Raw genomic sequence first — 27747 nt, forward strand, 5'->3', positions numbered from 1 at the left:
AGGTCCTCAGGGGAGGAGCAATGCCTTGGGAGGCCCCACTGCACCTCACAGAGGAATGTGCTGTGAGAAAGGCAGGAAGGAGATCCAGCCTGTGGAGTTTCTGACTCTCAGGATACACCTTTATTCCTTTTCCAGCTGAGCTTCTGTCCCTGTATATTCCCGGGGCTGCTCATGTAAGAGGACTTCATCCCACAGTAGCTGTGATTCCCGGGAACTTTCAGGCATTGTTTAATCTAAACTCAAGGCTGGTTCCAGTGCAGGGTATTTGTCAGGCTTGTGGGGCTGGCAGGAGAAGACCCTCAGGCTGCCCCCTCCATTCCTCTCTCCTTCACCCCCATTTACCAGCTGGCAGAGCCTGGACTGCTCTGGGGCAGCAAACCCCCCCAACACACACACATGTGGGAAAAGGGACTACAGGGTGGGTTCAGGAGAGAAGAAAAGGCAGAAAAAGATGATGAGAGAACACATCATACACAAGAGATGTGACCAGGAAATGTAAGTTCAGTGTGATGAACTCTGAGCAGTGGCATGAAAGACTCTGGATTTTCATAAGCAAGGGAAAGGAGCAGCATATGGGGTGGGATGAGGGCATGAAATACGGGAGTATGAGTGGGTGCCTGCACACATGAAAGAGTAAGAGAAAAAGCATAGGGAAGCAGCAAGAGGAAACAAGGAGCTGGGAGTATTCTGGACATAATACATCCTGAGAGATGCTTCCAGCAAAGTAAGCTCTCCATGAACTGGAAAATTATAACATTGTAAGGTAAACCAGTCTCTTTAGCTAGAAGTACCTGTTTTTCTTGCAGCCTGAATGATCTACCATAGGGTTGTGTAATTCAGCTTAAGAATTTATAACACTGGGTTCTTTTTTTTTTCCTTTTCAGTGAAATATCAGGCCTTAATTAAAACTAAAGTTCAGACTACTTTGGTGAATGGAGCTTTTCAGATTCCCTTGGAGCACTAATGCAAAAGACCTTAAATACAAGCAAACTATAGGAATAATACGGCTTAGAATTGCCTTTAATTACGTGTATCTAATTTTAAATCGTTGACTATCCAGGTGCTTTTTCACGCTCTCCCCAGTCTTGCTAATTAGTTTTCTTTATCAAATTTTGTTCAGCACAAGGATGACCAAAATAATAATAAGCAGATTCCTACCTCCTCTCCCTGCAATGTGATATTTTAAAATATAGCTAAATGAGAGATGAATGCAGCACCTTGGATCATGGTTTCTGAATCTGCACGTTCAGCTCGCCATACACATGCCTCAAAGCAGCACAGTTCAGGCTTGCAATCAGCTTTCGTAACCCTGCTCGTTTTGGGATGCATTTCACTTCCCAGATCAAGGTAGAGTTTGTTGGGATTTGCCTGTAGGGAAAAAGGAAAGTAACAATATTGTGATCAGTCAGCCACTGCTCTCTACCTGACCCACAACTGGAGAAGCTGAAAGTGGACAGTATAACACGTCTCAAATTTTTTATGTTTCAATCTTTCTCTTAAGTGTCCTATAAATTATTCCCTCCATCTTCTGTTCCTCTCAGAACTGACTCTGTCAAAGCCTTTTCTAGCCTTTCCTCCAGGCTAATTTTAAATTTCAAAAATGAATCTATTTTCTTCTGCCTCCTGTCACTTCCTCTCACAATCACTTTCAGAATGATCTTCTTTATAGCTAACATAACTTTTTTTCTACTTTATAATTCCATTTTACCTGTTTATTATAGCCTATAGCCTGTTGGTGATTCCTTAAGTGGTTAAATAAGTCCTTGTCATGAAGTGTCCAGGGCATTCCCATGCAAACCCGAGGCAGTGCTGATGAGTCGCTGAGCCCCTTCACCAGCTCCTACCCTGAACCACCCTGCCACGGTTGTAATAACAGCAGATCTCCTCACTGGCCACTTCAGATGACTTCTTCATGTCCATACAAATAAGTCAAAGTGTTCTTGGGAGTCCTGCTGTTAGCAGTTACTCTTTTACATTATGTATGAATCTTGATAACTCATACTATAAAGCAACTGTGTTCTGTGCTGCTCTTGGTTTTCAATTTTTGCTACAATTAAGATGCAGGGAGAGCCTCGAGTATCGGGTTTCTGTGTTTTCTCAGTGCTTTCACTATGTGTGTGCAGATTTTGAAGGCTGATGTTGACTGATTGATTGATTGTGTTTGGGGGATGTCAGGATACAGCTGCTCCAAAGAGAAGGTAGTGTAGTGGGAAGCTATTTGTAAAAATGAATGTTCTTTTCCTTAGTATTAAGTAAGAGGGTTATGAATTTAACAAGTGTTCTCATCTCATATGGCTATGGTATTCTGCAAACAACTGAATAAAGTGAGAGTGAAGTAAGCCTAAACCTTAGTCACTGTATCAAATTCTCATCTGATAGGGTTTGGCTCTCAGATGCCATGTCCTATGCCAGGGTCAGAACTGAAATGGCTGCCCAGGCTTAGCACAAGTTGCCACAAGACAAGAAATCTTAATTAGCTTTAAATGAGCTAGCCTGGGATCCTCCCACCTGAATATTTTTTTCTGCAAGTCTGCCCCTGCTAAAATGAGAGGTGTTCTAGCTCCTTAGAGGTTGACTTAGATATCTCTACGTAGCACTACATTGCATTTTGCACATACAGTCATAGGTACCCTGGGGCATGTACCCAGTTTTAGAAAAGAAAAAGCAGAGGAAGATCATTTTTTTTTGGTGTGAGTATGTGCAGACCACTTCCAGTAAGTGTTTTCCCTCTTTTTATCTTTGTTCTTAATAAGACATATCCTGTTCCTCTTGGCTGGCCCACCCGCTCCACACCAAATGCCCACTAAAATGGTAGCATGATAAAGCAATGACTTCAATTGCTGCACAAGGTTAAATACCTTTTTAAATTTAGATTTTACGGGATTGATGTGCAAGGGATTATCTGTATGGAAAGTGAAGAAGATATTATAAAAGTCTGCTGTGCAGTAAGGTTCAGACTACTTTCTTGAGCGCTTGGGGGCCAGATCCTCTAAGCATGAAGGTTTCCAGACCACATCTTCACACTGCCGCAGTGAGAGAGGGTAGTACTTCCATCTCTGATTTATATCACTACCATCTCTGTGCATATATATATATATATACATGTATATTTATGTGTGCGTGCAGGAAGACAACAGTTGTGCTAGGAAACCAAACCCACCTTCTCCTGTTTCTCTACTGTCCTATTTCTAAAACAATTTTCTTTTCTCTACAAATGCTAATACTAGCTGAGCTTTGACATGTAGAAACACCCAATGTGAGTTCCCTGCTAGTGTGAATGCATACTTGGCTAAAATCCTTTTAACACCATCCACTACTGCCTGGTTAATTCTCACTTGTCATGCAAAGCCTATGGCCCATGTAGGAGGAATTGCTACTGACAAAGGCTGTTCCACAAGTCATGCTCCACATCTGTCTGGGGCTAATAGCTAAATATCTATCTCTCTATACACAGTCTCTATGAATGATCAGGACTGAAGCTCCCCAGCCGCTTCATTCCCAGAGTAATGTTGTATCAGCTGGATCACACATACCTGTTTTGTGGAGTCATCTAAGTGATACAGAAAAGCTACCTTAAAAATACAGAGAGGTCAAAAGTCTCATCCCCTCAAAGAGCCGCAAAAGCCACATCCCATATGTGACAGTCCCTGACGGACAAGGAAGCAGCGGAAGGGTGGGGAAAGCCTAGAATAGGTCTAATTCTCTTTGCAAATCGAGTAAAGCCGACCCTAATCTGATTTTTCTGGGAGAGAATTCAGTGATGAATGGTTCTGTGTGATATGCTGAGCCATCACCACACCGGAGCCATTTATCACTCTGAATGCACAGAGGCAAATGTGATTATTATTTAAATAAACTACAACTGCCCCCTGTTCTGTCCTTTGTGTGTGTATAACCTGCAGCCTTCATTCACCTCTGAGAAGTTAAACCTTAAAATGACTAAGCTGATCCATTTCCATTTTAAATGAGGCCAAGAGCACTACTGAAAAGGGGAAAACATGGTGACTTGAAGGAAAATTACATCTGTTCTGTGAATCATTTTTCTCCCTAACTCCTGTGCCTTTCATGCACCTGACAACTTCTGCATACTTGAAGGTAAGAGCAGCCCATGGCAGCTTTTGCATTGAGAGGGATGCAGAACACCAGGGGAGGCTGGCATGGCTGGGCAGCAAGGAGGGCTATTGCTGCAACTTGTGTAAAACGTGTGGACTGTGCTGAGTCACGTTCAGCAGCGTCTGTGACATACCACGTGCACAAAGCAAGCGCGGTATGATGCCCTTTCACAGTCATTTTTCTGTCCAGCTCCGCTCTGGAGACTGATTGTGATCTTTTTATCGCTGGCCCAGGTGTAATCAGGCTCAGACCTCTCTCACTGGCTGCAGATAATGCTGACAATTTCTGCAGCTGCTGAAGCACAGGCAATTTTTCAAACTCCTTTTGCACACACCTGGGGACCATCAGCTCAGGTAATGATAGACAACATTGCTTTGGCTGCCCAAGACTAAACAATGGCTGCAAAATTTCCCAAGGATCTCAGTTATATATCCTGGAAGTGGCTAATGCTGATCCTATAACACTGAACTTAAATGGAAAGAGAGTTTAGGAAACAACTTGCTTAGCATACAGGTACCACAGTGTCAGCATGAGGTGCAGCTCTGAGTGTAATGAAGGTGGCTTTCCTTTTCCTCAGGCCTGCGAGGACCCTGTGTTGGTAACACGCCTCTGTGGTGGGGCAACCCTGTGCAGTGGTGCTACTGGGAGAGAGAACTGTGTGCTCACACATGCGCTACAGCCATCCCAGTGGGCTCTGCTGCATCCAACACACAGTTCGTGACTTGACATAAGCTTGAAAGATCGTTTGAGGTACCTGAACATCTTGTATAATCACGATTAACATGAGTGGAGAAAAGGCCTTTTTGAAAAACAGCACAAGACTTGATTTGCACATACTGAGTGAGCAGCAGTAAACACTTCGTGTGTAGGATAAATCTGTCTTTCTTTCTGTGATAGCAGCTCATAAGTGCTATTGTCAAGCACTAAAAATAACGTAATACAGTGAAAAAGTAAACTCAGGCTGCATCAGCAACTACCCACAACCACTACCCTTCCTCCAACACTGGCAGATGAAATGCTCTCACAGTTTCTCTGCACAGTCTCTCTGGACAGCCTGACTTCTGACTATTGAGACCTATAGGTCCCTTGTGTATCGTTTTTAAAGTAAGAAGAGAATCTCTGAAATTAATTACTCAGTGCAGCATTAGTTAAGTGTCTCTCATGAGCTTCCTTCTGTGAGCAAGCAGGGGATGAGCTCCCAGTTAGTCGTGCTTTCTTCCCTACCTGAACTCCTTTTTCACTGTTGTCAGCACGCCAGGTCCCTCGAGGCGGAGTGTGACATTCTCCAGGGTTTGTTTCAGAGGATTGGTGAATTCCACAGTCACAGACATTTCTTTACCAGCTACCATCTCACCTTGGGTCTGCAAGACAAGGAAAAGGCAACGGTCCACAAGTTGATAATAATAAAAAGCCCCTCATGCAAGGAAGGAGAGGAGGGGCAATGGAGCACACAGCAAAATGGCATGAGGCAGAGAAAGCCTAGTCAGAAGAAAATCGTTGATGGGCCCATAGGTATCACCACAGATTTTTCCAATGTGATTGCAATTTTCCCTCAAGCGACATGGCAGGTCAAGAGGCAGGCCCTCATTTCCATTAGAAAAACAGAAATCTACATGCACAGTCCTGGAGCTAAGTGTCCAACTGAGGGCGAGTCCAGCTGAAGGGACTTCTCTTCCAGATTTTGCCCTCCTGCCCAGGCTCCCCACTACCACTGAAGTGCATGGCCTGCTCAGGACATAAGCTCCAGAAAAGAAGAGTATGTCTTTCTTATTACCCTAAATTAGAAACACTGAGTCACATTGCTTGCACACCACCCCCCCAAAGTGTTGTGCCAATCTTCCCCCTGCCTTGCAATCACGTCTCATGCTCTTGAAGGATTTCTAACCCTGTGCATAAAGTAGACCAGAGAGTCGGTTGTCCTCCAAAACCCTTCCATAGCAAAAAAGCAATGCATTTTGCACTGGAGAATATTAAACTGTTAGACTAATGAACAGTGATCACATCGACTTCCACATATATCATAGTACACAGCTGAAGGGATCTGTCTGTCCATTCAGATCAGTGCCAGTAGTACAGCTGCCTGGAAAACACCTCCAAATGAACGTGTTTTTAGACAAAGACTACATGCATGGGGATTTTGTTGGGTTTTTTGTTCACTAGAAACACAACATTTCTCACAGAATATAAAAGGGTCAGTCAAGGGTTTTGAACTTACAGCTGGTAGAACCCAGCTGGTCCATGGACTACTTCAAGGGTCTTGAGAAAGGTAACTAAGAAAAAGAAATCTTGGCAAGAAAGTGCTATGCTTGGGTCTGCAGCCCTATTGAAAATTTTTAAGGAGTGTGACAGTGGCAAAAACTGGAAAGACTGGTATAAGGGATCACTCTGCACCAAATACCAATATATTGACTGGAGTAAAGAATAAGATACTCACAGCTAAGGTCTCAATAGCATTTGACCACCTGACTCTGCAAAAAGACATCAGTGGCATTTTCAGAAGTCCTGGCCCAATTAAGAGGTCTTACGTTCTCCTTATTTCAATTGCCCATTTAAGATCACTGTCATATGGAGGGACTCAAAATCATCCTGATCTGCCACACATGCAACTGAAACCATGATCTGTATTTGCTGAGTTTATTTTTGTAACCTGACCTCAAGCTAAATTAGAGTAAGGTGCAATTTCCTACACTGTTAACTTTGACAATCTCCTTAGACCAACAGAGAAAGATCAAAGGTGTATGTAAAGACATAAAGGGAAATAGATTTTTTCATTCTTTTCCTTCCCTTACTCTCACATTAAGAACTGCAGTCTGCAGTCAAATTCAATGAAGAAATCTGCCAAGAAATCTAGGGGAATAAGCTTCTTCAGATTTCTTAAAAAACCAATAAAGCAAAGTTTCCTATAGAAATACGTAGGTATATACATATGCACATGCTCACTCAAAAAAATCCAGCTATTAGAATTTCAGCTTATTTTTACACATCACATAGAAGCAGAGAGGAGACAAACGCAGTTTTACCAGAAGACATGGTTATTGGACAACAACCTAACTCATACACTAAACATCCTTTCTTCATAGCATCAGGGAGGATAAACTATTTTGAAGCTGAAATTTGGGATCCTGTATAAGATGTTCTGTTTAAGTATTGCATTGAAAGAACTCTCTACTTTCAAAATTTGGTTATCGAAGATAGGCATTGGAAGTAGATTTTCTCTGTCTTGTTTACCTCCCCTCTAGAATGCTCCGTAAACCAAAAAACTTTTATTTGAAAATACCAATAATCTGATCAGATCACAATGACATTTCTGCAGACCATGAAATACTTCACAGACTTGACTGTAGTTTTGATCTACATTTTTTAAAAACCTTTTTTGGCAGAAGGTTGCTGTTTCAGATTATTACATATATTATTATATGGAAACATAAACATTGGTTCAAATAAATATACAGACGGGGAAAGGTCTATAAACTTAGACTGCTTTCAAGGTCCTGAATTTTAGGGAGTTGCATTCATGTTTATGTAAATGTTCCTGAACAGGTGTTCTGATATTTTTTTTTTTTTAATAGTAGGAAAAAAGCAGATCCAAATGACATCTTTCAAAGCAGATGAAAGCTCAGTGCTTTGGAAAATGATGCAATGTATTTGGGTGCCCTGTTATGAACTGAGAACTCTAAATCTCAGCCCTGCCTTTGCCACATGACATAGGGTCCTTGTCCTATCACAAACATTACACTTCCACATTTTCATGGGTACCATGCCACCGTCCACAGAAATGCTTGAACTTTCAGGGAAATCCACAGTATATTCACAGAGCAGCAGCAAATCCCTGAAATCATCATCCCAAATGGATGCTGCCTCTTTAAGTATGGAGGGATTTTCCATAACATCTGTAAGAGCAAGCAAATTCACCTCAACAGCAGTGACCTTCATTCTTCAGCAAGAGGCCTCTGTGCTGTGTTGCTTTAAATATAAGAGACTTCTGTAGTGGTTAAAGACTTGAGTAACTTCTCTTATCCTTTGAGTTTCTCCAGCGCTCTCAGATCTTTCCTCCTCCTCCTTCCTCCACTGAGATCGCTTCAGCTCTCTACTATGGGTGACACTGTCAGTCTCATTCTTTACTGTAGGGATACTCAGTACAATATATAACATACCTACAAAACCTTGTACTCTCCAGTCAGCCACTGCTTTATAAGGTCTATGTTAGACTGAAGGTCTAGTGTGCACACACACACACACATACAGCCCCTCATCCCAGAAGTCAATGTGACAGCCTTGTAGAGAACAGCCCATGCACAGCATGCTAGTCATTCCCCTCCACCCCAGCCCTGAGCTACCTTGATCCTCAGGGTGGGAATTTCCAGGACTGTTGCCTTCTGCATGGCCAGAGTCTTCCCTGTTTCCTTAATCCGTGCTGTCACAAAGAAATGAAAGGAGGCTTGGTCCAGCAGGTCACTCAGATACTCGCTCGATTTGATCACAACATCAAAAGCACTGGCTGGGAGGAGAAACAGGAGAGAAAAAAGGGATCTGAGGCAATCTAGGGGCTATTTGCTCCCTCCCATCATGGCCAGCGCCAGTTACATGAGCACCTTGGAGAAAAGGTGTCCCACCACAAAAGAATGACTGTTTTTTTTTCCCAAACCATCTTCATTTCTTTACCTCACCATTCCCCCTCTTATCTTGACCTCTTTCATTTTAGGCTGTACACTCCCTAGGACAAAGGTGGGATTTATGCACACTCTCTGCTCAATGCCCATTAGTACAGGCCTAGGTCGCTGACGAAGGTTGCTAGGCACTACCACAAATAAGTGAGAAGCAAGACAACAAATAAATAGCTACTGGGCGCGAAGGTCCAAACTAGCTTTTGAGTGTCATCCCTGTAAATGTTGTCTCTTTCACTTTATTCCTGTGCTTTCTCTGCCTCTTTTCCTGGCAGAGGGATGCCACCAGAGCAGACACTGGGGGGTGCAAGCCCATGCAGGCTACCTGGGAGACCACCTGCTCTCTGAGACTTGTCTGGATATCTGCCTTTGTCCTACACTGGACTTGCCTGTAAAATTTAGCAAGAAGGTGCTCCTGTCACCAGCATGCCTCCCAGAGAGCTTTCACGTGCTCCCTGACAATAATTATTGGAAGAAACAAGTCCCCCTAGGCTAGATGGTTAAGATGCAGGGAATCATTAATTTTAACCATATTGCACTGCAATTCCCAGACCAATAATGGTGTGAGAATGTGATGCAGAGAAGCAGACCTGCTAACTAAGTGACCAGGCAGGATATATAGACCTGGAGCTCTTGCCTCTATAAACATTAATTATAATCCTAGTAAACATATCAAGATCTCCCATCTGTTAACTATGATTATTACTGTTTTCCATTATTTGCATTGTATTTGTGACATACACTGTATGCACTAAGATAATTGAACTCAATTGGGTAAATGACATTCACGCCTTTTCACTCTTTTGATCCGCTCACATCAAAACCAGTTCCTTGACTTTGTTTCAAAGCTATTCCCTTGGTGACCACCTGACCTGGATTTACCAGGCCAGCCTTAAATTTACTTGATGTGCTCCCCCTCCCTCCTTCTCTCCCTACCTCTCACTCTGTATCTCTTGTAAAAATTTCAGTGCGCCAAACTGTGAATTATAAATCAGTTTCTCATCTGTGTAAGGTAAGTAAATAAATAAATAAGTTACAACCGAAGAGAAATTTACTTTACAGTGGAAGGAAAGATGAACTTTTCTGTTTAAATTTAATCACCACAGGAAAAAAAAAGAATAATAGACTTCCATTTCCTTAGCACTGGTTGTGCTGGTAAGTTGCCAGTACCACTTACTGCATATGGGAAAGCCAAGGGAGACACAACACCGAGCTGCCTTACAGCCTTTCAAAAAACCAGAGAAAACTAAATATAACTGAGTAGATGCGAGAGCACCTTTGAAGGCACTGGAAGGTTTAAGCTATTCAAATCCTCAAAGATATTTTCAGCCCACACAATTCCTTTAATCATTATTCTGAAAATCATGCATTTGCTTCCTGTTTGAAAACTTAGTTTGCTTCAGTCTTTCAGCAGCATGGGCTGGAAGAATGCCTTTGACACATCTTTATTGTACTGCAATTTTTTGTTACTTCCATACATATATGTACACTTCTCGCCATGAATGAATCCCCAAATTCTCCTTGAGTGCCTCAGAAGATATCCTTCCATCACACCCCTGACAGAGTATTCTCACGCAGTTGCAAATGATCACACTGCCTCCCTTCACGCTGCCCATCTGCTCAGACACTGCTCCTGATTGCATGCGTACTCCTTTCTAAGGCAAAGGTGAAAGAATTCATGCTCAAATTTTATGTCACCTTCAGAGATAGCATAGCTTGTGAGGGTTTTTTTGTGCTGTTGCAGGACAAAGTGCTCCACAAGTCTACGACTGTAGCTCAGATGTAAGCTAATTTCCATCTTGAAAGGTGGTAATACCTTAAAGCAAGTCTCCTTGGCCAGAAGCAGTGATGGGGACATATTTTCGGTACACATGCAAAAACATCCACTATCTGTTCTCTCAGGAGCCTCTCTCTAGTCTCTGTTCACTCACCATCAATCAATTCAGAGTTTCCAGCACAGTTTCAAGAAGCTTTTTACAAACCATTTACTTAGAAAAAATGAATCATGAGGCTCAGTGATTCTTAAACACCTAGTCATTTCATTTCTTGCACAGAGGAGCTAGATGAGCCTCAAAACACTGCAGAAGCTGTGTTTTAGGTAATAGTACCTTACACAGACCTTTGATGCGAAAGAAGACATAAGTCCTGGAACCAAGCACAAATCACAGCCAGAAAGTGTAGCAGGTATTTGCACATCTCCTACAAGATGACTGAATTTTCACTTGTCAAAGAAGTGGCACAGAATTTAGACTCAGCAGTTGAAATTGTTTTTTTTTTACTGTACCTAGCTAAGTCTCCAAAAGTTTTCCAGTATTTCAGATCAAACACTTAGTAACTGATGCAAGCCACTATAAACCCCCACACTGTGTTTTGATCAGCTGTGTTGGAACAACCCAATGCCCATTTCCAGTTGGGGAGTTAGAAAGAACCAGCAAGCAGCTGTCAGGGCTTTGTTATAGACCAGAAGTAGATTTTTATTAACCTTCACCTGTAGATCTTCATAAGTGGACTCCTACTTTATGGAGATTAATCAGCTTCAAATAAAAATGTGCAGTTTTAGATGGTGTTCAAAGTGAGGAAGAAAGCAGAGGATTTTTTTTTTCATGGCACAGCGTGAACTGTGGTTCCATAGAGGCTTCCCACTGAGACAAAACCTGTCCTCTTTGAGGACAGAGGACTCACAGTGTCTCTTGAGCTGGGATGAGATAGACAAGACAGATGAGAAAGCTCAGAGGTCAGCCAGGGTTGCTGTGATCCAGCACCAGATCCAGATCAGGAGGGCAATCCTTTGGCTTCCCAAAGTCCTGCAACTCCCGTTGCACTCAGCAGAGAGTCCTTTTGCCCAGCAGCAGCGGGAAGAAGGCAAAATCACTGCTCCTGACTCTTTCAGTAGGGAACTCAAGTCCTCTGACTTAGCTGCTGTAAAAGCACATTCCCATCACTTTTTCTAAGCTGGAGGCACTAATTCAAGAGCACAGGCCTGTCAGGAGAAGGACTGATTGGCAGTCACTTGTTGCTGGAGAAGCCAAGGATCTACAACCAGCCTGCTCCATAGCGCTTTGGAATACAGCAGGTCCTCAGCACTTGCTGACTGTTTTCCGAATGAGGCTGCCATGGCAGAGAGGAAATGGATTGGTTAAGTCCAAAACAAAAAAGGAGAATTTCCCTCTTCTCTACTTTGAGCAGTGCAAAATCCTGCCCTCAGCTGCATGAGCTAGGCTGACAGGTACTGCTTTTCTCATGAGAAAAGGGAGGCAGGATCTCAGCACCACAGTTCAGAGGCCACTAGGAAAAGCAAATGCTGCGTCTGTAAAAATAACCCACCTTTGTGGTGCCTGCCCAGCTGACAAATGCCCCTGCTCTATAATGGTGCATTCTAGTTACACATAAACTTTTTAGATCACTGTAACTACAAAATCCTGAACCACCTAGTCCTGCAAAGGCAGATGTGCACTTGAACCCACTTGGAGCTTGTTAGCTTCTACTAGGTAAGGCAAGATATTCACCTTTTTGTCCTGTAAATGACATCCTAGAGAACCAGAACTTTTTCTTTACTTGCTGAGATACTTCTAGGAGACTGAATGTATGAAAAACAGTACCTTGCGGCTTAATACTTGCACTCCATTTTTGTAATAAATAAGAAAAATTAACAGTTCTCAGACATGCAGCTCAGTGTAAGAGAGCACTATGGGAGCAGCAGCCTGAAGAAAATGGTCTCAGCACTAAATGACACTGGCAGCAGGGCTAGAGTTGTGAGTGAAGCCTCCTGATACCCAATAGAGTATCCTGCCCCTAGCTACTAGAATTGCCTCTATACATGGGTAGAGACATTGGTGAGAGTTAATGACACAGGGAAAAAAGGCTAGCAGGTTTGAAAACAGCTATGCAAGTCTTACGTGAAGAGGGTTCCAGTTTTGCACTGAAAGAGTGTTTCTTGAATTCATTTTTTGTGACTCCTGTATAAAACACTATGTTGCCTGAAAGATAGGCAGTGACAGTGTAGTAGCTGCGACTTTTGTTCCTGAAAGTTATAGTGACTTTGAAGTCACTGCCAAGGACTGCCTTTTGCACTTGGAAGTCCATGTCAACATCAGTTTGTGGCTGATACATGGTATCTTGGGTAGTTTGCTTTTTAACGCCATACATCACAGCAGTCTCAAGAGCCAGTCTCTCTTCCTCTGAGCCTAGAAATGAATGAAAATCAAATTTAGAAAAGAAACAGGAGTACTGCATTAGCTCACTCACTGATCACAAGGGTGCATATTCCGTAGTTTGTGGTAGCTGAAACGAATGGAAGAGGACAATGAATATATTCCTCTGGTAAAGTTAATACCAGGAGAACTTCACAGCTTCCAAGTGAGCTGGAGTTAAAGATTCAAGCCATATCAGATAAATTGATGTAGCTTAATGGATATTAATGGAGCTACACTAATTTACCCTGTGTGAACATCTAGCCTGAGTAAGAAATGTCTAAACAACTGTACAGAAAGCCTTGAATTGTTTTGAATGCTCTGGGTTACTCCGTGACTACCCTTTGTTTTCACTACAGCTTACTCAGTCCAAAGTATTTCCGAGTAGGACAGTTTGTGCTCTCATCAAGGCATCTGCAGTGTTTCTGGGATGGAGTTACAAATAGAGTTCCAGAGGGCACCTTTTCATGAATCTCCCTCAGGGCCAGAGGTTTGTAAATCCACCATCCAACATCTGACTAAGGTAAATCTACATCGATATGGTTCTACACCATTTCAGGTTACCTTCTTGGAACTTGTACTCCTCAGTAATCTCCATCATGCCGTCACCCCCAACTTCCTTGGTCACAATCAACTGCCCAACATGGGTTGTGTCAATTTTTTCTATCACTTGGGTTCCATTTTTCTCCCTTCTCGAGTAAACAATATCACTATTCACCTATAAAATTAAACGAAAAAGGATTGAGATACATGCAAGTAGAGAGAGGAAGGGAAGCCAGCCTGTCTCCCCTCAAAACAATGACATGTTGACTTGAAGTCCCACTAAGTACTTACATTGAAGTCCTGTGTTTAAAATTAGTCACTTGCTACAACAATGCCTAGATGCATTTTACTATTCACAGCTCCAGAATGACAGACAGTGTAAACTTGAGTAGGCTACAGAGATACCGTTTGGACTTGGGGAGCATGATTACACATTCCTTGCACCAAAAAGCTTTAGACCACAGAGAGGGGAATGCTTCATAGATAAAATATCTTTATTGTCTTCTGTCCTAAGCTATATACAATTCAATTAAAGAGAGACTTGCTCTACAGGTGCTGCAATTCTGGGCCCACCAGCTCTGCTGGTGCAAGAGGTTAAAACTCCAGACCAGATCTTCTTGTTCCTCAAGGAGATATTTCCCTCTCAGATCTGCCAGTCAAACCACCCATATGACCTCTCCTTGACCCACTGCAGCCAAAAGGAATGTGGTGAGTAAAGACTACTTTAAAATCACTGCATCCATTTTTACTGAAATAAGCAAGGGAGCCTTAACATAAGCAGCTTTTCTGGCAAGCCTGGGAAGGAGATAATGGCTAACAAGGGATGAAGATGAGCAGCTAGAGCTAGTGACCCATTTGCCAGCATAGCTGGAATCTGGGAAGGATAAGTGATCACAGCCTGAATTTTCATCGGAGCCAGCGTAGCTTTTTCTGCTTATTACATTGATGAGCAGAGATTAGAGAAATCTCTGTCATTCATTAGAGCCATATCACACCTACTGGCCTGCATGTCAAAATATAATTATGAGATCTTTCTTTGATGTAGAGTATACATGAAGTAACTTCTCAACCCATAAAATGCAGTGGAGCCCTATCTTCTGTCTTACGTACGGTCCCACTGATGACACTCAATGCACCAAAAATTTTCAGGTATGTACCTCAGCATAGACAAAAGGAGCATCGAATTGGAAGCAAACATGACCATGTTTAATGGCTTGAACTGAGGCTGGGCCACACCTGTACATACCTATGGGGAGAAGAGAGATAAAGTGACAGATTAAATTCTTTAAAAAACATGTCAAAATGTTCCATTTTCTCAAAGAAAAATTATTCTTGGGGTTTGGTGAACTCTTTTAATAGTTTATAGGAACTCCTGACCAAGTGAAAAGCTTAACTTTGTTACTAGCTCTCTAAACAACACAGACTCAAGTCTGAAACAACTTAATGGTTTGGTACCTTAATGCCACGGTAAAGTCCACTGTAAGTTTCAAGCGCTTGAAACGCAGTTACAGCTGGTTTTGGTTAAAGCAGATAATTTTGGGAGGGCTCAGTTATACCACAGACTGAGAAAAAAATCCCACTGCAAATTTGCTAAGAATATCTTTTAAGAACTAGAAAATTAAGGAATGGGAAGAAATAGCAGTGGCTTTTCACTTTTTCTCTCCTGCGTACCTGCTCAGGAAGTTTAGTAAGGGCTGCAGACATAAAATGAAGGAGAATTAATTTGATCAGGCTCCTGTACAGGTTCTCTAAAATTTTAGAAGCCATCTTTTGGCAACAGTACTACAACTCTTCTGTACTAAGCAGGGCCCTTCTCATGCATCATGAGCATATTATAATAAGGACAGACTTGTTTTAGAGCTCAAAACAAATCAGGAGAAGGCCCTGAGCACAGATGAGTGTGGTTACCTGGTGCAAGAAGCTGTCACCAGCCATATAGTGCCACTGGCTTAGCTATCATCAGCTCATTGTTTGCCACAAAAGCATTGGAAAGAGAGCTAAGGAGGACTTCAAGCACTATTACCATCACTGGTTTCTTGGGGTGTCCCATCAACAACTTGCCATCCTCCAAAACCAACAGGAAGATCAGGTCTGGTCATCCAAGCTTCATTCCAGCAATGATAGTTCCTTAGACAAGAGATGGGACCAGAATATTAAATTCTTGGAAAAAAGCATACAGACCAGAACAAACCTGTGTGTTTATGCCCTGCCATAGCTTTAATAACAACATTTGCCAATTTAGGGGTGAAAAAGGAATTTTAAAAAAATGTCTGTTTTTAGAGAATAGATTTTTAGGGCTGAAAGTTTGGTATGTATCTGTTAAAACCTGAAGGCCATAATCCTTCATTGTAGTTTCTTGACTGCAAGCTGAAGAAGCATTTTGATTCTTCTAATGTGTTCTGAATCCAAATGTCTTAGAAAACTTTCCAGTACTTGGAGATTGTTGGGGTATATGAAGAGCTACACAAACTACAATTCCTTTCTAGCCAGACACTTCCACTTCAATCTGCCTGCTAAAACAAACTTTGAATCCTCTTCAAGCCATTAAAGCACAGTCTGCTTTACAACTATTAAGATTTAAGCTTTGGCGCCTCTTCTGAAGAGATTTCAGGATCAACTCTGGAACTTACAGCATGTAGCTTTGTTTTCATGGCTCAAAACAAACATGATTAGCTGGATTCCATGTTGGTTGAAAAAGAGATCCTGCATAGGCTTTCTAAAACTATCCTCATTGTGGATTCCTTATAAGATCTTCCCAGTGTGTCATGCCAATGAAGGAGGGTCAGGTCTCCTAGAAAATATAGCTTTCCATAAAACTTGCCTACGACCACTGTGGGCCAAGTGTTGCCTTTAGGGCCCAGGACAGTATGCTGAAAGGTGAATTTCTGAGAGTCATTTATCTAGGCGCTCGGGGTTGAAATGCCCTCACTTGGCTGAATGCTCAGGAAGAGAAAAAAAACCACTACGGCACCATCACGGTCTGCCCAGAATATTTCAAAGATGAACAGAAAAGAAAGACAGATCTTGTAATTTCCTGCAATGCTACTGGTGCTCAAGGGAGAGCACAAGCAAGGAAAAAAGACGATCTAGAAAGAGTGTCTTGAAACAAAGCCAGCAAAGTGTTTAAATTTCATTACTGCAAAAAATAAAAGAAGGAAGAAGTAGAGAAAGGGGCAATTTTTCTTGCAAATTATACATATCCTACAGCAGATATGAATAAAATTACATCTGTGTAGCTGCCGATACAGCCCCTAGTACATGCAATGATATTAGCAACCAAAATGGGGATTGTTAAACTCTGACCATTTCATTAATAATAGGAGAAAACCAGCCATGGAGCAGAGTTGTAAGGATCTGAGGCTTGTCTAACAAGGCATTTCAAAGTGGAAATGAAAGCTTGGATCAGGGCAAAACTTGTCAGTTAAGAGAGTTAATGAAGCAGAACTACAGAAAAAGGAATTATTCAAGGAAAATGACACACATTCAGAGAATTTTTGATGCAGCTGAGAGTAGTCAATGCTGAATCATGCTTGCAGAGCTTTGCTGAGGGCTACCAGAGAATGGGGACGCACTTTGTGGTAGGTGGGTTTTTGAAAACTGCTACGCTGACATGTGAGAGAGACAATCCCTGTCCTGAAGCCTTCACTGGTTCACTTGGAATCAAAGTCAGATGTGTCATCAGCTTTGTGTTCTGTGAAAGAAGAACCTGAAGAGCAGGCAGGAGGGAAGGATGATAAAACCAAGGGGGGGAAACAATGTGGAAAATGGCAGCTCTGCTTCAATTCTGTAATGAGGTAATGGAGGGTTTTCTATATTTTTTTCTGCATTCATCATAGGGGACAGGACCTTTCTTACTGCTTTCTATATGTGTAGTGTTGAGCACAACAGGACAGTTATTTCTTTAGGTCTGCTGCCATGCAAAACCCAAATATGCTTAAGGGTATTGAATGTGAATGGATAGGAAGACATTGCTTGTAAAGCACAGGAGCATTAAGGAACAGAGGATAAGGGGAACATTTGCCTCTGCAATGTAGCAGAAACATCTTTCTGGTAGAATTGAGCACAGCTGAGGACCTGGCTCCACAGCCATAATTTGTTAAACTGATTCTGTAGATCTTGTATTCTACAGCAAGCCTGAGACATTAAAGAAAGCAAGAATGGCTATATGGATCAATGTAGTGACCATTAAATATTTACGGAGATAATTACGAATAGACTAAACAAAGCGATGGGGAAATTAATAAAAGATGACCAGGTGGGTTTTATGCCTGGAAGACAATTTAAGAAGTGTACTTAGTATTGCTTATGAGACAGGCACATGCTGGAAACAGCTGCTGCCCTTTCATTAGCTAGCAAGCTCAGGCATTTGGGTTGAGAGACACACTGGTAATATTATTGGGAAATCAGAGAAAAGTGAGATGGAAGTGAATGAGAGAGCAGAGGTCTCAGAAGGGCTTTCTCCACAGGCCTGGACATGGATGTACCCCCATAGTGCTGGGTGACTTCGAGCAAGTTTCTGCTGAGGTAGTGGCATCAGTCTGCTTGGACCTCACAGTAGTGGGTCTTGATTCCCATCCAAGAGAAATATTCTTTAAGTGTCTTTATATCATCATTAAAAAAGACAAGAAGAACAAAGTAAGGGGACAGAGGCAGTACTGATGGGCCCAAATCCGGCCAGCTTTATAAAAATAACTTTTTGCAAAGTCTGTGTAATTTCCTATATGTGTTTTGTTGATGTTGCTGTTTCCTATCCTGAGGGAGAAGATGATCTTTAATAAAAATAAATAAATGTCAGATAACATTCAGAGGGAGCCCCACACTCAGAGATTGATTGGACTAAAAATCCTGGCTCCAAGTATTCCTGAAATTTGAGAGTATTTAAAACCTGAGATAGATCAGCTCCAGCAGTACAAGGCAATAGAAATGACATATTAATAAAGAAAAAGAGCTTTGCTTCCAGTTTTCAGTATATTATAAATAAAAGTGAGAAATATATTTTAAAAACAATTATAAATACCCTGAGCTTGTCCTCAAAAGAAAAGAAAAGAAAAGGAGACATTAAAAATGAAATCAAGGTTAAGACACAAGCCATTTAAAGCTGACATGTGGGCTACTGTGGAGTGTTACAGAGTAATGAAGAGAAAGGACACAGAGGAGAAATGAAAAGAGATGGTTAATATATTAAGTCATGCCCAAAGGGTTATGTGCACCATGTACGAATAAATGCACCAGGAGGATAAAAGTATGAACAAGGCAGTTCAAAAAGTAATCAAGCCAAAGAAAAACAAATGTAGGGTGGAAGGATGAAAGTTGCATATGGATTTCAGTGGAGCAAGGATGATTTTGGATGATCTGGCCCTGTCCCAAACGAATGGAAAAAAATCAGGACTGAATTAAGAAGTCTTGGGAAAGAACTGTGAAAAGGAGAGTTAGGAAAGTAAAAGAAAATGTCAGAAGTGGGTGAGAGGTGTTTCATACATCAGGTTAGGAGAAGCGGAGAAGAAAAGATGGGACAGTGAAAAGTCTGAAGCGTGACAATGATCCATTACTGGGCATGTACGGACTGAGCAGTGAGGCGGCCAGTCACTAGGTCTTGTTTCACATCACTTATAGGCAGAGGACATTTCAGAAGAGTGACTGTTCCTTTACAGCTCTGTGAGCCATAGAAGGACCAGCCCCATGAGACATACTGAGGTCCTGCTGTCACATAGACGAGACGCAGCTTAGTAAACTGGAAACTCCCAAGGGTCCTAACAGGAGGGAACAAGGCAAATAGCAGGACCACAACTCTGGACTTCAGGAGAGCAGGGCTTTGGCCTTTTTAAGGTCCTGCTTGGAGGAATCTCATGGGAGGCAGTTCTGGATAGATGGGTCCAGGAGACCTGGTTGTTTTTCAAGGGTCACCTCATGCAAGCTTAGGAATGTTCCATCCCCATGTGCAGGAAATTAACAAAAAGTGGCATATGGCCTGCATGGTGAACAAGGTGGTCCCAATTAAACCCAAACATAAAGAAAAAGTGCACAAGAGGTGGAGGTAGGGACAGGTGACCAGGAGGAATATAGACACTGTCTGAGCATGCAGGGACAGGTTTAGAAAAGCTAAAACCCAGACCAAATGGAGTATGTCAAGGGATGTAAAGAGCAGTAAGAAAGGCAAATACATCAGTATCAACAGGCAGGTGATGGAAAACATAGGTCTGCTGCTGAATGGGGCAGAAGATCTGGTGTCAAAGGCTGAAGTCTTCAAAGTCTTCTTTGCCTTGGCTTTTACTGCTAACATTTGCCCTCAGGAATCACAGCCTCTAAGACCAGTGTGGAAGTTTGAAGTAACGAAAATTCACCATCTCTAGAGGAGGAACACGTTAGAGGATATTTAAACAAACTGGACACACAGAAGTCCAATGGATCTGATGCAATGGATGCAAAAGTGCTGAGGGAGCTGGCTGCTGTCATTGTAAGACCACTCATATCTATCTTCAAAATGTCATGGTGATTGGGGGAGGTTCCTGAGGACTGGAAGAAAGCAGGTATCACTCCTTTCTTCAAGAAAGAGGAGTACCACCCAGGGAACTACAGAATTGTCAACCTCACCTTGATTCCTGGGAAGGTTATAGAGCGAATTTTTCTCAAAAACATTTCCAGACATGTTAAGGATAAGGTGACAGGCAGTGGTCAGGATGGGTTTACAAGGGGCTAGCCACACCTGATCAGCCTGGTAGCTTTCTGTGATCTAATGAATGACTAAGTGGGCAAAGGAAGACTAGTGCATGGGGTTGGTTTCTCTTGATTTTAGCACCACCTCCCAGAACATCCTCATAGACAAATCATTGAAGTATAGACTAGATAAGTGGACAGTAAGATGTACTGAAAACTGGCTGAACTGCTGGCATCAGAGGGTTGTGATTATTGGTGTGAACACCAGCTGGAGCCTAGTCACTAGTTGTGAATCGCAGGGGTCAATACTGGATCCAATACTGTTTAACATCTTTGTTAATGACCTGGATGACGAGACCTACTATACCCTCAGCAAGCTTGCTGATGTAGAAAATGGGAAGGAATGGCTGATACACTAGAGGCTGTACATGAGGAGAGGCTGAGAGAGCTGGGACTGTTCAGCCTGGAGATGTGAAGGCTCAATAGGATCTTATCCATGTGTATAAATGCCTGGTTAGGGAGTTGACAGGAAGAAGACAGAGCTAGACTCTTCTCAGTGGCCCCCAACGACAGGACAAGAAGCAAAGGGCACAAATTGAAACACAGGAAATTCTGGATGAACATCAAGAAACACTTTTTTACTGTGAGAGTGATTGAGCATTGGCACAAGTTTCCCAGAGTTGTGGAGTGTCCATCCTTAGAGAAACTAAAAACCCAACTGGATACAGCCCTGAGCAACCTGCTCTAGCTGACCCTGCTTTGAGCAGGGGCGTTGGATGACTTCCAGGGGTCCCTTCTAGTCTCAAATATTCTGTGATGCTGTGATACAAGCTTCAGATGTAAATATACCTAATTGTTTTCTTTAGATTCCTTTTTGGTAGTAGATCATGGAAATCCCATAAAAGAGGTGACAGTAGGTACAGTAGGAGGTTCAGTCATTTCCTCCACCACAGAATGGGTTTATTACAGTTTTAATGTAAGATTTCCAGAGTTTAAGTTGTTAACAGAACATGCTGATGAGCAGCTACGCTGATGAGTTGAAGATATCGTTGACACAAATCGGATATATTAACACTGAATAGGACAAGCATCTCCTGAATATAGGAATACATGCAGAGGTCACATTCACTGCTTCGCTCTGAGGAGAGGCTTGAGGCCCAATAACCCACACATAATTTCTACTGAACTGAGCATATAATCAATATATGCTACACTTCTCCTGTCAGACGGGAGACAGTAAGAGTTAGAGGAAGAAGTTAGAGCACTGTCTTCTCCAAAAGAACACGTAGACTCTATTTCTTCTTCCTAGGGACTTTTCTTTTTATAAATCCAGCAATAAGCAGTTCAGTAACTTGTATGATACTTTGGCTTGTTTCTTTTTCAGACAAACTGGATTTATTTTGGAAAGTACTTATTTGTGACAGTTGACTGCGAGTACACAACATAAAACCAGCTACAAATATGGGAACTGGGCAGAAGCAGGACAAGAAGGGCCTTTTCCCATAGATATTGAGGTATCCCTTTGAGCCTAGCTTCAGACTGATGGAAGTGCCCATCCTACCCCTTTGCTTTTTTAGAAATGGTCTGGCCCAAAGGAGCAGAAATTGATTCCAGCTCTTCGCCAGTAAGCTTAAATGTGCACTATACTGAATGGTAACATTAATAGTGGGAACTCCTAGGATATGTCTCTTTACATGATAAGCACTTCATATCAGTCAGCTACTAAAAATCCACTCATTGTTTTACATAAGCTAGCAATGCTTTTTAATGTACAGAGAAATAAACAAACCACAGGTATTGCTGTCATGGTTTTTACTACTTATATAGCTGACACATTAAAGGCATTTGCCAGGAGAACTCACCAGACAGAGTCTTTTGTAATTTTGGTGTCCACTTTCCCTTCATCATCCAGAAAGAAGTCTAACTGTAAATTGGCGTTGTTATCATGGGCAGAAGAATAGTTGGTAACAAGTCTTGCTGGTATCCCCAAGCACCTCAGAACTGTGCCAAAAAGATAAGTCTGATGAGAAGGACAAATATGAAGACTGCTCATGGATGACAGGATGAGAGGCGAGAAACTTTTAATAACTAGAATAAAATGTGAAAACTCAGCCAAATCAACCCAAATATTTCCTCTTATCTGTCTTTATATAGAATATGTTAAATATTTTATTTGGTCACAAAATGATGAGCATTCAAGATATGTAATGGTACAATGGTTATAATCTAAGCAGATGATTATCAACAGTTTTAGAACAGTCTTGCATAGTCACCACACTGTAGCTTTTCAAGGCAAATCTGGGTGCAATGGGTCAACTGCATGACCAACTGCATGGTATAAAGAAAAACAAGATTGAGCTTGCAAGAAATGCAAAATACATTACATCTCCTAGTATCAGTAACCCAGAAGAATCATGAGACTGTGCTAAAAAGAAAATTAATAGAAAGTATCTCCTTTTGGTGATTTTGAGTTTTCCCATTTGGTATCTGCCATCAGAAGAGACCTGGAGAACATGAAGAATAAAGCAGAAAATTATTGCTAACAAGGGGGAAAAGCTGCATTATTTGCAAGTGAAATGTCAGAGTTACAGAGTCTGAATAAAATGCACTACATAATTTGTATTGATTGCTAAGTAATAGTATTTCAGAGTCAACAGTCTCTTCCCATAAAGGGTCTCAAAAAAAAAAAAAAAAAAGCCCCATCCCTAAAAATCTCAGACCATCACAATGTAGCACTGATGACTCTTCTTCCCAGTTGACAAGTGGTAAATTTGGGAAATGTGGAAATGCTATGGCTACATCTGAAGTGCAGTAGTGCATCATTAGGCTTCTGTGTTTGTGGTGCACCCTGGCTGATAAATAGACATGGAACATGGCCCGGAGGGGGGAGTGGGGCTGCAGAGTGACACATCACTGGAGCTTCTCCAGATGAAATATTTTGTCTCTCAGCCAAAAATGTTCCTGTTTTCCAATTTAGGAGCCAATATGGTTCTGCAGAAAACAGAAGGGTATTTTTTTTTTTTTGGAAATGCAAAACATTTTTATTGAAAATCCTATTTAAAAATAGTTCTGATGCTGCAATGTTGAACAGCCCTTGCTGCTACTGCTGGGTTTTGTATATTCATTAGTGTCACTACTGTGTCTCCCAATAAAGTGTAACTCTGCACATTCATTTCAAGTTCCTGGATGACAAATTGCTTGGATACATCCAATACCATATGTACCTATTGATTAAACTTAATTCAAGTGCCCTCCCAGGCTTCCAGCACATGAGCCATCAGGGCTCATTGAAAATAATTTGTCTGACAATTTCAAGATTAATGACCATTTTTTCAGAATGTTTTAGCATTTTTAACGGATGACTATCCAGAGTCTACAATACAGTAACCTTGGAAAGCTGGACTGGTCACAATGATAAAACATTGCCAGCTGAGAAAGACTCAAAATCAGCTCAAAACACCCCTTTTAGTTGCACATGACTGTTCAGACCTTTGCTGTTCTCTCTGTGCAGTGGTCAGCAGCTGGACATGTCAGTGGCTATGGATCAGATCAGCCACTGGGCAACATTTTCATTTCATAATGCTGAACATACTTTGTACTTCAGCAGTCCTTGCAGCAGTACAAAGTGCCAGATCTCTGACTTAGCTAACTTAGTCATCAAACTGAGTCTAGTTTTGCCCCAGATAAATATGCCTCTCCATTTAACACAGCAGGCACTGGGCCACTGCTGCGTTGCCCCAGTTTCACGGTGGTCTCCAGGCAAAATACTGGTGGTGATTCAGGGCCAGTGTGGGTGGAAGGTGGAAGAACTGGCATGTGTGTCTGTCTGTGACCTAGAGAAATCCAGACGAGGCAATGGGTAGAGAAGACAAAGTGGCCTGTGGATGCCACTGCAAGGAATTGCATCCATAGGAAATATTTGCAAGAGCCTTTTCGAACCCATGCTGAGGAGCATCTACAGACAGTAGTACAGTAAGTACAGACCATGTGAACTCAAGCAGTGGAGGAAGTAGATGTCTCTCAGGTTCTTTGGATGTGGGTGATTGCTCATTATCCTGCTGCGCCCGGGATAAAATGAACCATTTCATGTGTTGAAGGATAAAGCAGCTGTCGGCACCTCCCCAAATCAGAACAAGAACCTCTCCAGATATATGAAAGAGAAGCAGAGAAACCTGAAACTGCATCCCCTGCCACAGCTGTGAGAAGCATGTGCCAGCAGAAGGCTAGGCCGTCAGAAGACAGCTTTATTTCTGAGGACCTTACTGTTTTAAATAGCTTTGGAACTACCTCAAGTAAACAAAATGAGTTATGATATTCAATTCTCCATATCGGAGGAAAATTATGTACAAAATGAAACATACATGTACGGAACAGGCAAATATAAAGTGAAAATGCAGAGATGTCCAGGGGTGCCTGAAGGTGAAGAACCAGTCTTGTATCTTGTCATTAATTATTCAATTTCCATGTTTGCTGCAGAAGATGAGCGATTAATGTCATTAATTTTTGATAGAAGTATAATGTAAAGAGAAGTATAATGTGATTTCTTGAGACAGCAACACGTGACAGTATTAAGAGAGATGAAAAGGTGAAAGGTTTCATGGAGAGTTTTTCAGTAATGTCCTTTTCACATTTTAAATACAAGGACCAAAGCTTAGACCTTCAGCTGTGTCTGAAAAGTACTTGACACAAAGTAGGCTCCAATCCATTGTGTCTCCATGGTCCTAAGCTGATCTGGTCCCTCTCAGTTTGATACATAAATGCACATGTTGTAAGTGCTTCTAAGGAAGATCATCTGGGCTTAAGAAAGGCACAGTGCTCAGCAGATAGGTACTGGGACAGTGCATGTCAGTTTTGCTAGCACCAGTCCTCCACAGGTGAGATTTGGCTTTTCTAGAGTAGAAATGCCATCTCATATCCCATAATGGATAATAGTTTCATGTTGCAGGTCTAGATAACAGGCCCCCTGTTCATCTCAGATTTCCTAACAGAAACGTGGACAGTGTCGAAAGACTAACATTCTCTCTCCCAAACTTACCCTCATGAGTCACTGAGTACATTTTACTGAACAAATAAATAGTTAACAGACTTATGTGGAAGAGCAGATGAACTGAAGGAGATGCCAAAAGTTTATCTAACGACCATCTATTTAAACCATCTATTTTTAGATATCTCTACCATTTGCTCCTGAACACCACAGAGCGAGGTACAGTAGTAGTTAGCTTAACCTAAAAGCTCTCTCTGTTATGCAACAACCGCACAGCAGCATGGAGTTTTTCTCACTGATACCTACATGTGTTGAAGACACCAGCAAAGACCCAGCACTGGCCATATCGCACGGGTTGTTTAGAACTGTAATACTCTAAGAGAATATCCACACTTCCTGTCCAGGCTGAAGGTGGGACACCATAAGTATACATATTGTCCCAGGATCCAGCAATCACACCATTATCATCCTTGGAGTTGATCTAAAGACAAAGGAAACGAGCATTAGGGATGTCAGAATAATAAAGAGCTTTTTTAAACCAGCAGACAAAGATACGATGACAGAGACTGAACACAGCCAAGTTAAGGCTAGCACTAAAACAGAAATGTTTAATTATGAAGGTAGAAGATGAATAGAACAATCTTGCTAAGAGCCATGAATTCTCCATCACTGAATAATTTTGAATCAAGGTCAGACACTTAAAAATAATGGTGAAACTAAATGACCACACTGAGTATCCATGTTGCCAGTTCAGTAAGTTTTATTAACATTAAACATGCTTACTGCTCTGTATTTTTAATAAACAGGATCAGTTATATACAGATAAGCAAACCTCAAAACTATTAAGCTGTATTCTTTCCTAACACTGTCTGGTTTTCTGTCTGTATGAGTCCAGAGATTTTAATAAAATCACTCCTGATTTACAGCAGATTGAAAGGAGAGCCAGTCTGCTGTTATTTTCAGAGTAGAAACTAATTTCTTCGGTCCAGGACACATGAAAACAAGAAGGAATTTGCTGTGTAAGTTTTCCCCTGGTAAGATTATACAAAGCAAAGAGTTTTGCTGACTAATGACTATACTGATAAGCATTAATGAGCAATACATCTCCTAGCTGCAATTTGAACCAAACCAGTTGAGGCTGTGCAAAAAGCTCATTCGCTCTGTACCTTTTAATTATGCTAATGTGGAACAGCTACATGCCAGCCAAATAAATCACAATTCTCATTTAAAAGCTTTTGGCCAGATTAACTACTGTTTTATAATTAGAAAATCGACTTCATGTGAACCCTAGGACTGAATAAAGAGAAGTATTCAGAGTCATAATCAAAGGGTTAAGGGGTTGTGCCCATCTCACTGTTGTGGGAGACATCCCAAGAAAAGAGGCACTTCAAGGACAGGTCAGCTCTCCTCTGGCTGTAAAGAGGGGAAGCAGGGGGTGACTATCTGCTCTGCAATGTCAGGAAGCCTCAGAAGGATCCCAGCATGGGGGCACCTCCTCAAACAAGATCAGCTCTACCACATTTCAACATGAGCAAGAATGAGTAAGGAACACAGGGAGGACTTCAGCACCGCTTGGGCACTTCTTACTGAGGTCCAGATTTCAGATGGCGAAAACACCCACCCAGCTATGGCCTAATCCTGCAGATTAGACCTAAAGTCCATTGACTCCTGGATTTCCAACAGCGAACTTCTCTACCTCCCTAAAATGATTGAGTGGCTCAAAACCTAAGTAATATCCAAGCCCCTTTTGGGTTCATAAACTTTGTGCTCTTCTGCCCTTAGGGCTTCCATGGCTCCTGCACAAGGGACCCTTTACATCTACTACCCCAAGGATGAGGGAACCACATTTAATTCTTACTTCTGTCTGAAGCCATATCTCTAACATCTAGGGTGAAAGAACTAACCATAAGGTGACAAGAGAAAGAGAAGTGGGGGTTCTCTCAGTACTTCTTGCTGAAGCTATTCTATTTAACATGATGCTATGGAAGATTCAGTGAGTGGCACTGAGAGGCTGGAGATCCTATTTCAATGTCATCTAAGAAAAAGAGCTAATTAAGAAAAAAAGCCTGGGCAAATGCTGTAGCGAGTGAGTTAAAGGATCACTCATCTCCAGCAGCCACGTTTTGTGGACAATCTATTTTAGTAGCTGACTTGGGAGAACTTCTAATGACACTAGCTCAATGACTAGAGTATTATCCTGGGGAGCAGAAGGCATCAGTTCAGACCTCTATAAGGCAGAGGAGAGGACTCAGCCTCTGCCTTCCACATGCTGGATGAGTGTTCCATCTTGAATATCAGGAATGGGGCTGCTCTTGCACCCACAGCATGACTCCTGGTGCCTAGCAGCTGGAAAAAATGGAGATGTGGAAAGTCTTTGCCTTTCTCTTTGCTTCTGGTTATTCTGGGTATTTGTATTCTGAGTGCAGTAAGTTTTGTGGACCCTATGTTTAAGAGGACAGCTCTCACAGTGTTTTCTTCTGGAGCCAAGGTAGTGCACATAAATGTTCTCAGCCTGACTAGGCCATTTGGGGCTTAAAAGTCAGACACAGTAACACCCACCCTTGCATGTCTTAAGACCCTGTTGAGGCTAGTGCTGGAG

General features: G+C 41.9%; 1 protein-coding gene across 2 annotated transcripts in view; it reads right to left on the bottom strand.

Annotated features, from left to right (window-relative positions):
* Positions 1-995: 995 nt before the first annotated feature.
* F13A1 (coagulation factor XIII A chain) overlaps positions 996-27747 on the bottom strand; it is a 61862-nt gene continuing 35110 nt past the window's right edge. For both annotated transcript variants that reach the window (XM_086469033.1, XM_086469034.1), the window contains exons 7-15: positions 25455-25629; positions 22027-22165; positions 15534-15637; positions 14668-14756; positions 13532-13685; positions 12674-12961; positions 8451-8611; positions 5338-5474; positions 996-1368 (exon numbers count right to left, since the gene is read on the bottom strand). In XM_086469033.1, coding sequence (XP_086325159.1) covers positions 1224-1368; positions 5338-5474; positions 8451-8611; positions 12674-12961; positions 13532-13685; positions 14668-14756; positions 15534-15637; positions 22027-22165; positions 25455-25629 — 1392 coding nt within the window. In that variant the 3' untranslated portion in view covers positions 996-1223. The remainder of the gene's footprint in view (positions 1369-5337; positions 5475-8450; positions 8612-12673; positions 12962-13531; positions 13686-14667; positions 14757-15533; positions 15638-22026; positions 22166-25454; positions 25630-27747) is intronic.

This window comes from Leptosomus discolor, chromosome 8 (genome assembly GCF_034619465.1).
Source record: "Leptosomus discolor isolate bLepDis1 chromosome 8, bLepDis1.hap2, whole genome shotgun sequence".
In the NCBI taxonomy this organism is placed as follows: Eukaryota; Metazoa; Chordata; class Aves; order Leptosomiformes; family Leptosomidae; genus Leptosomus; species Leptosomus discolor.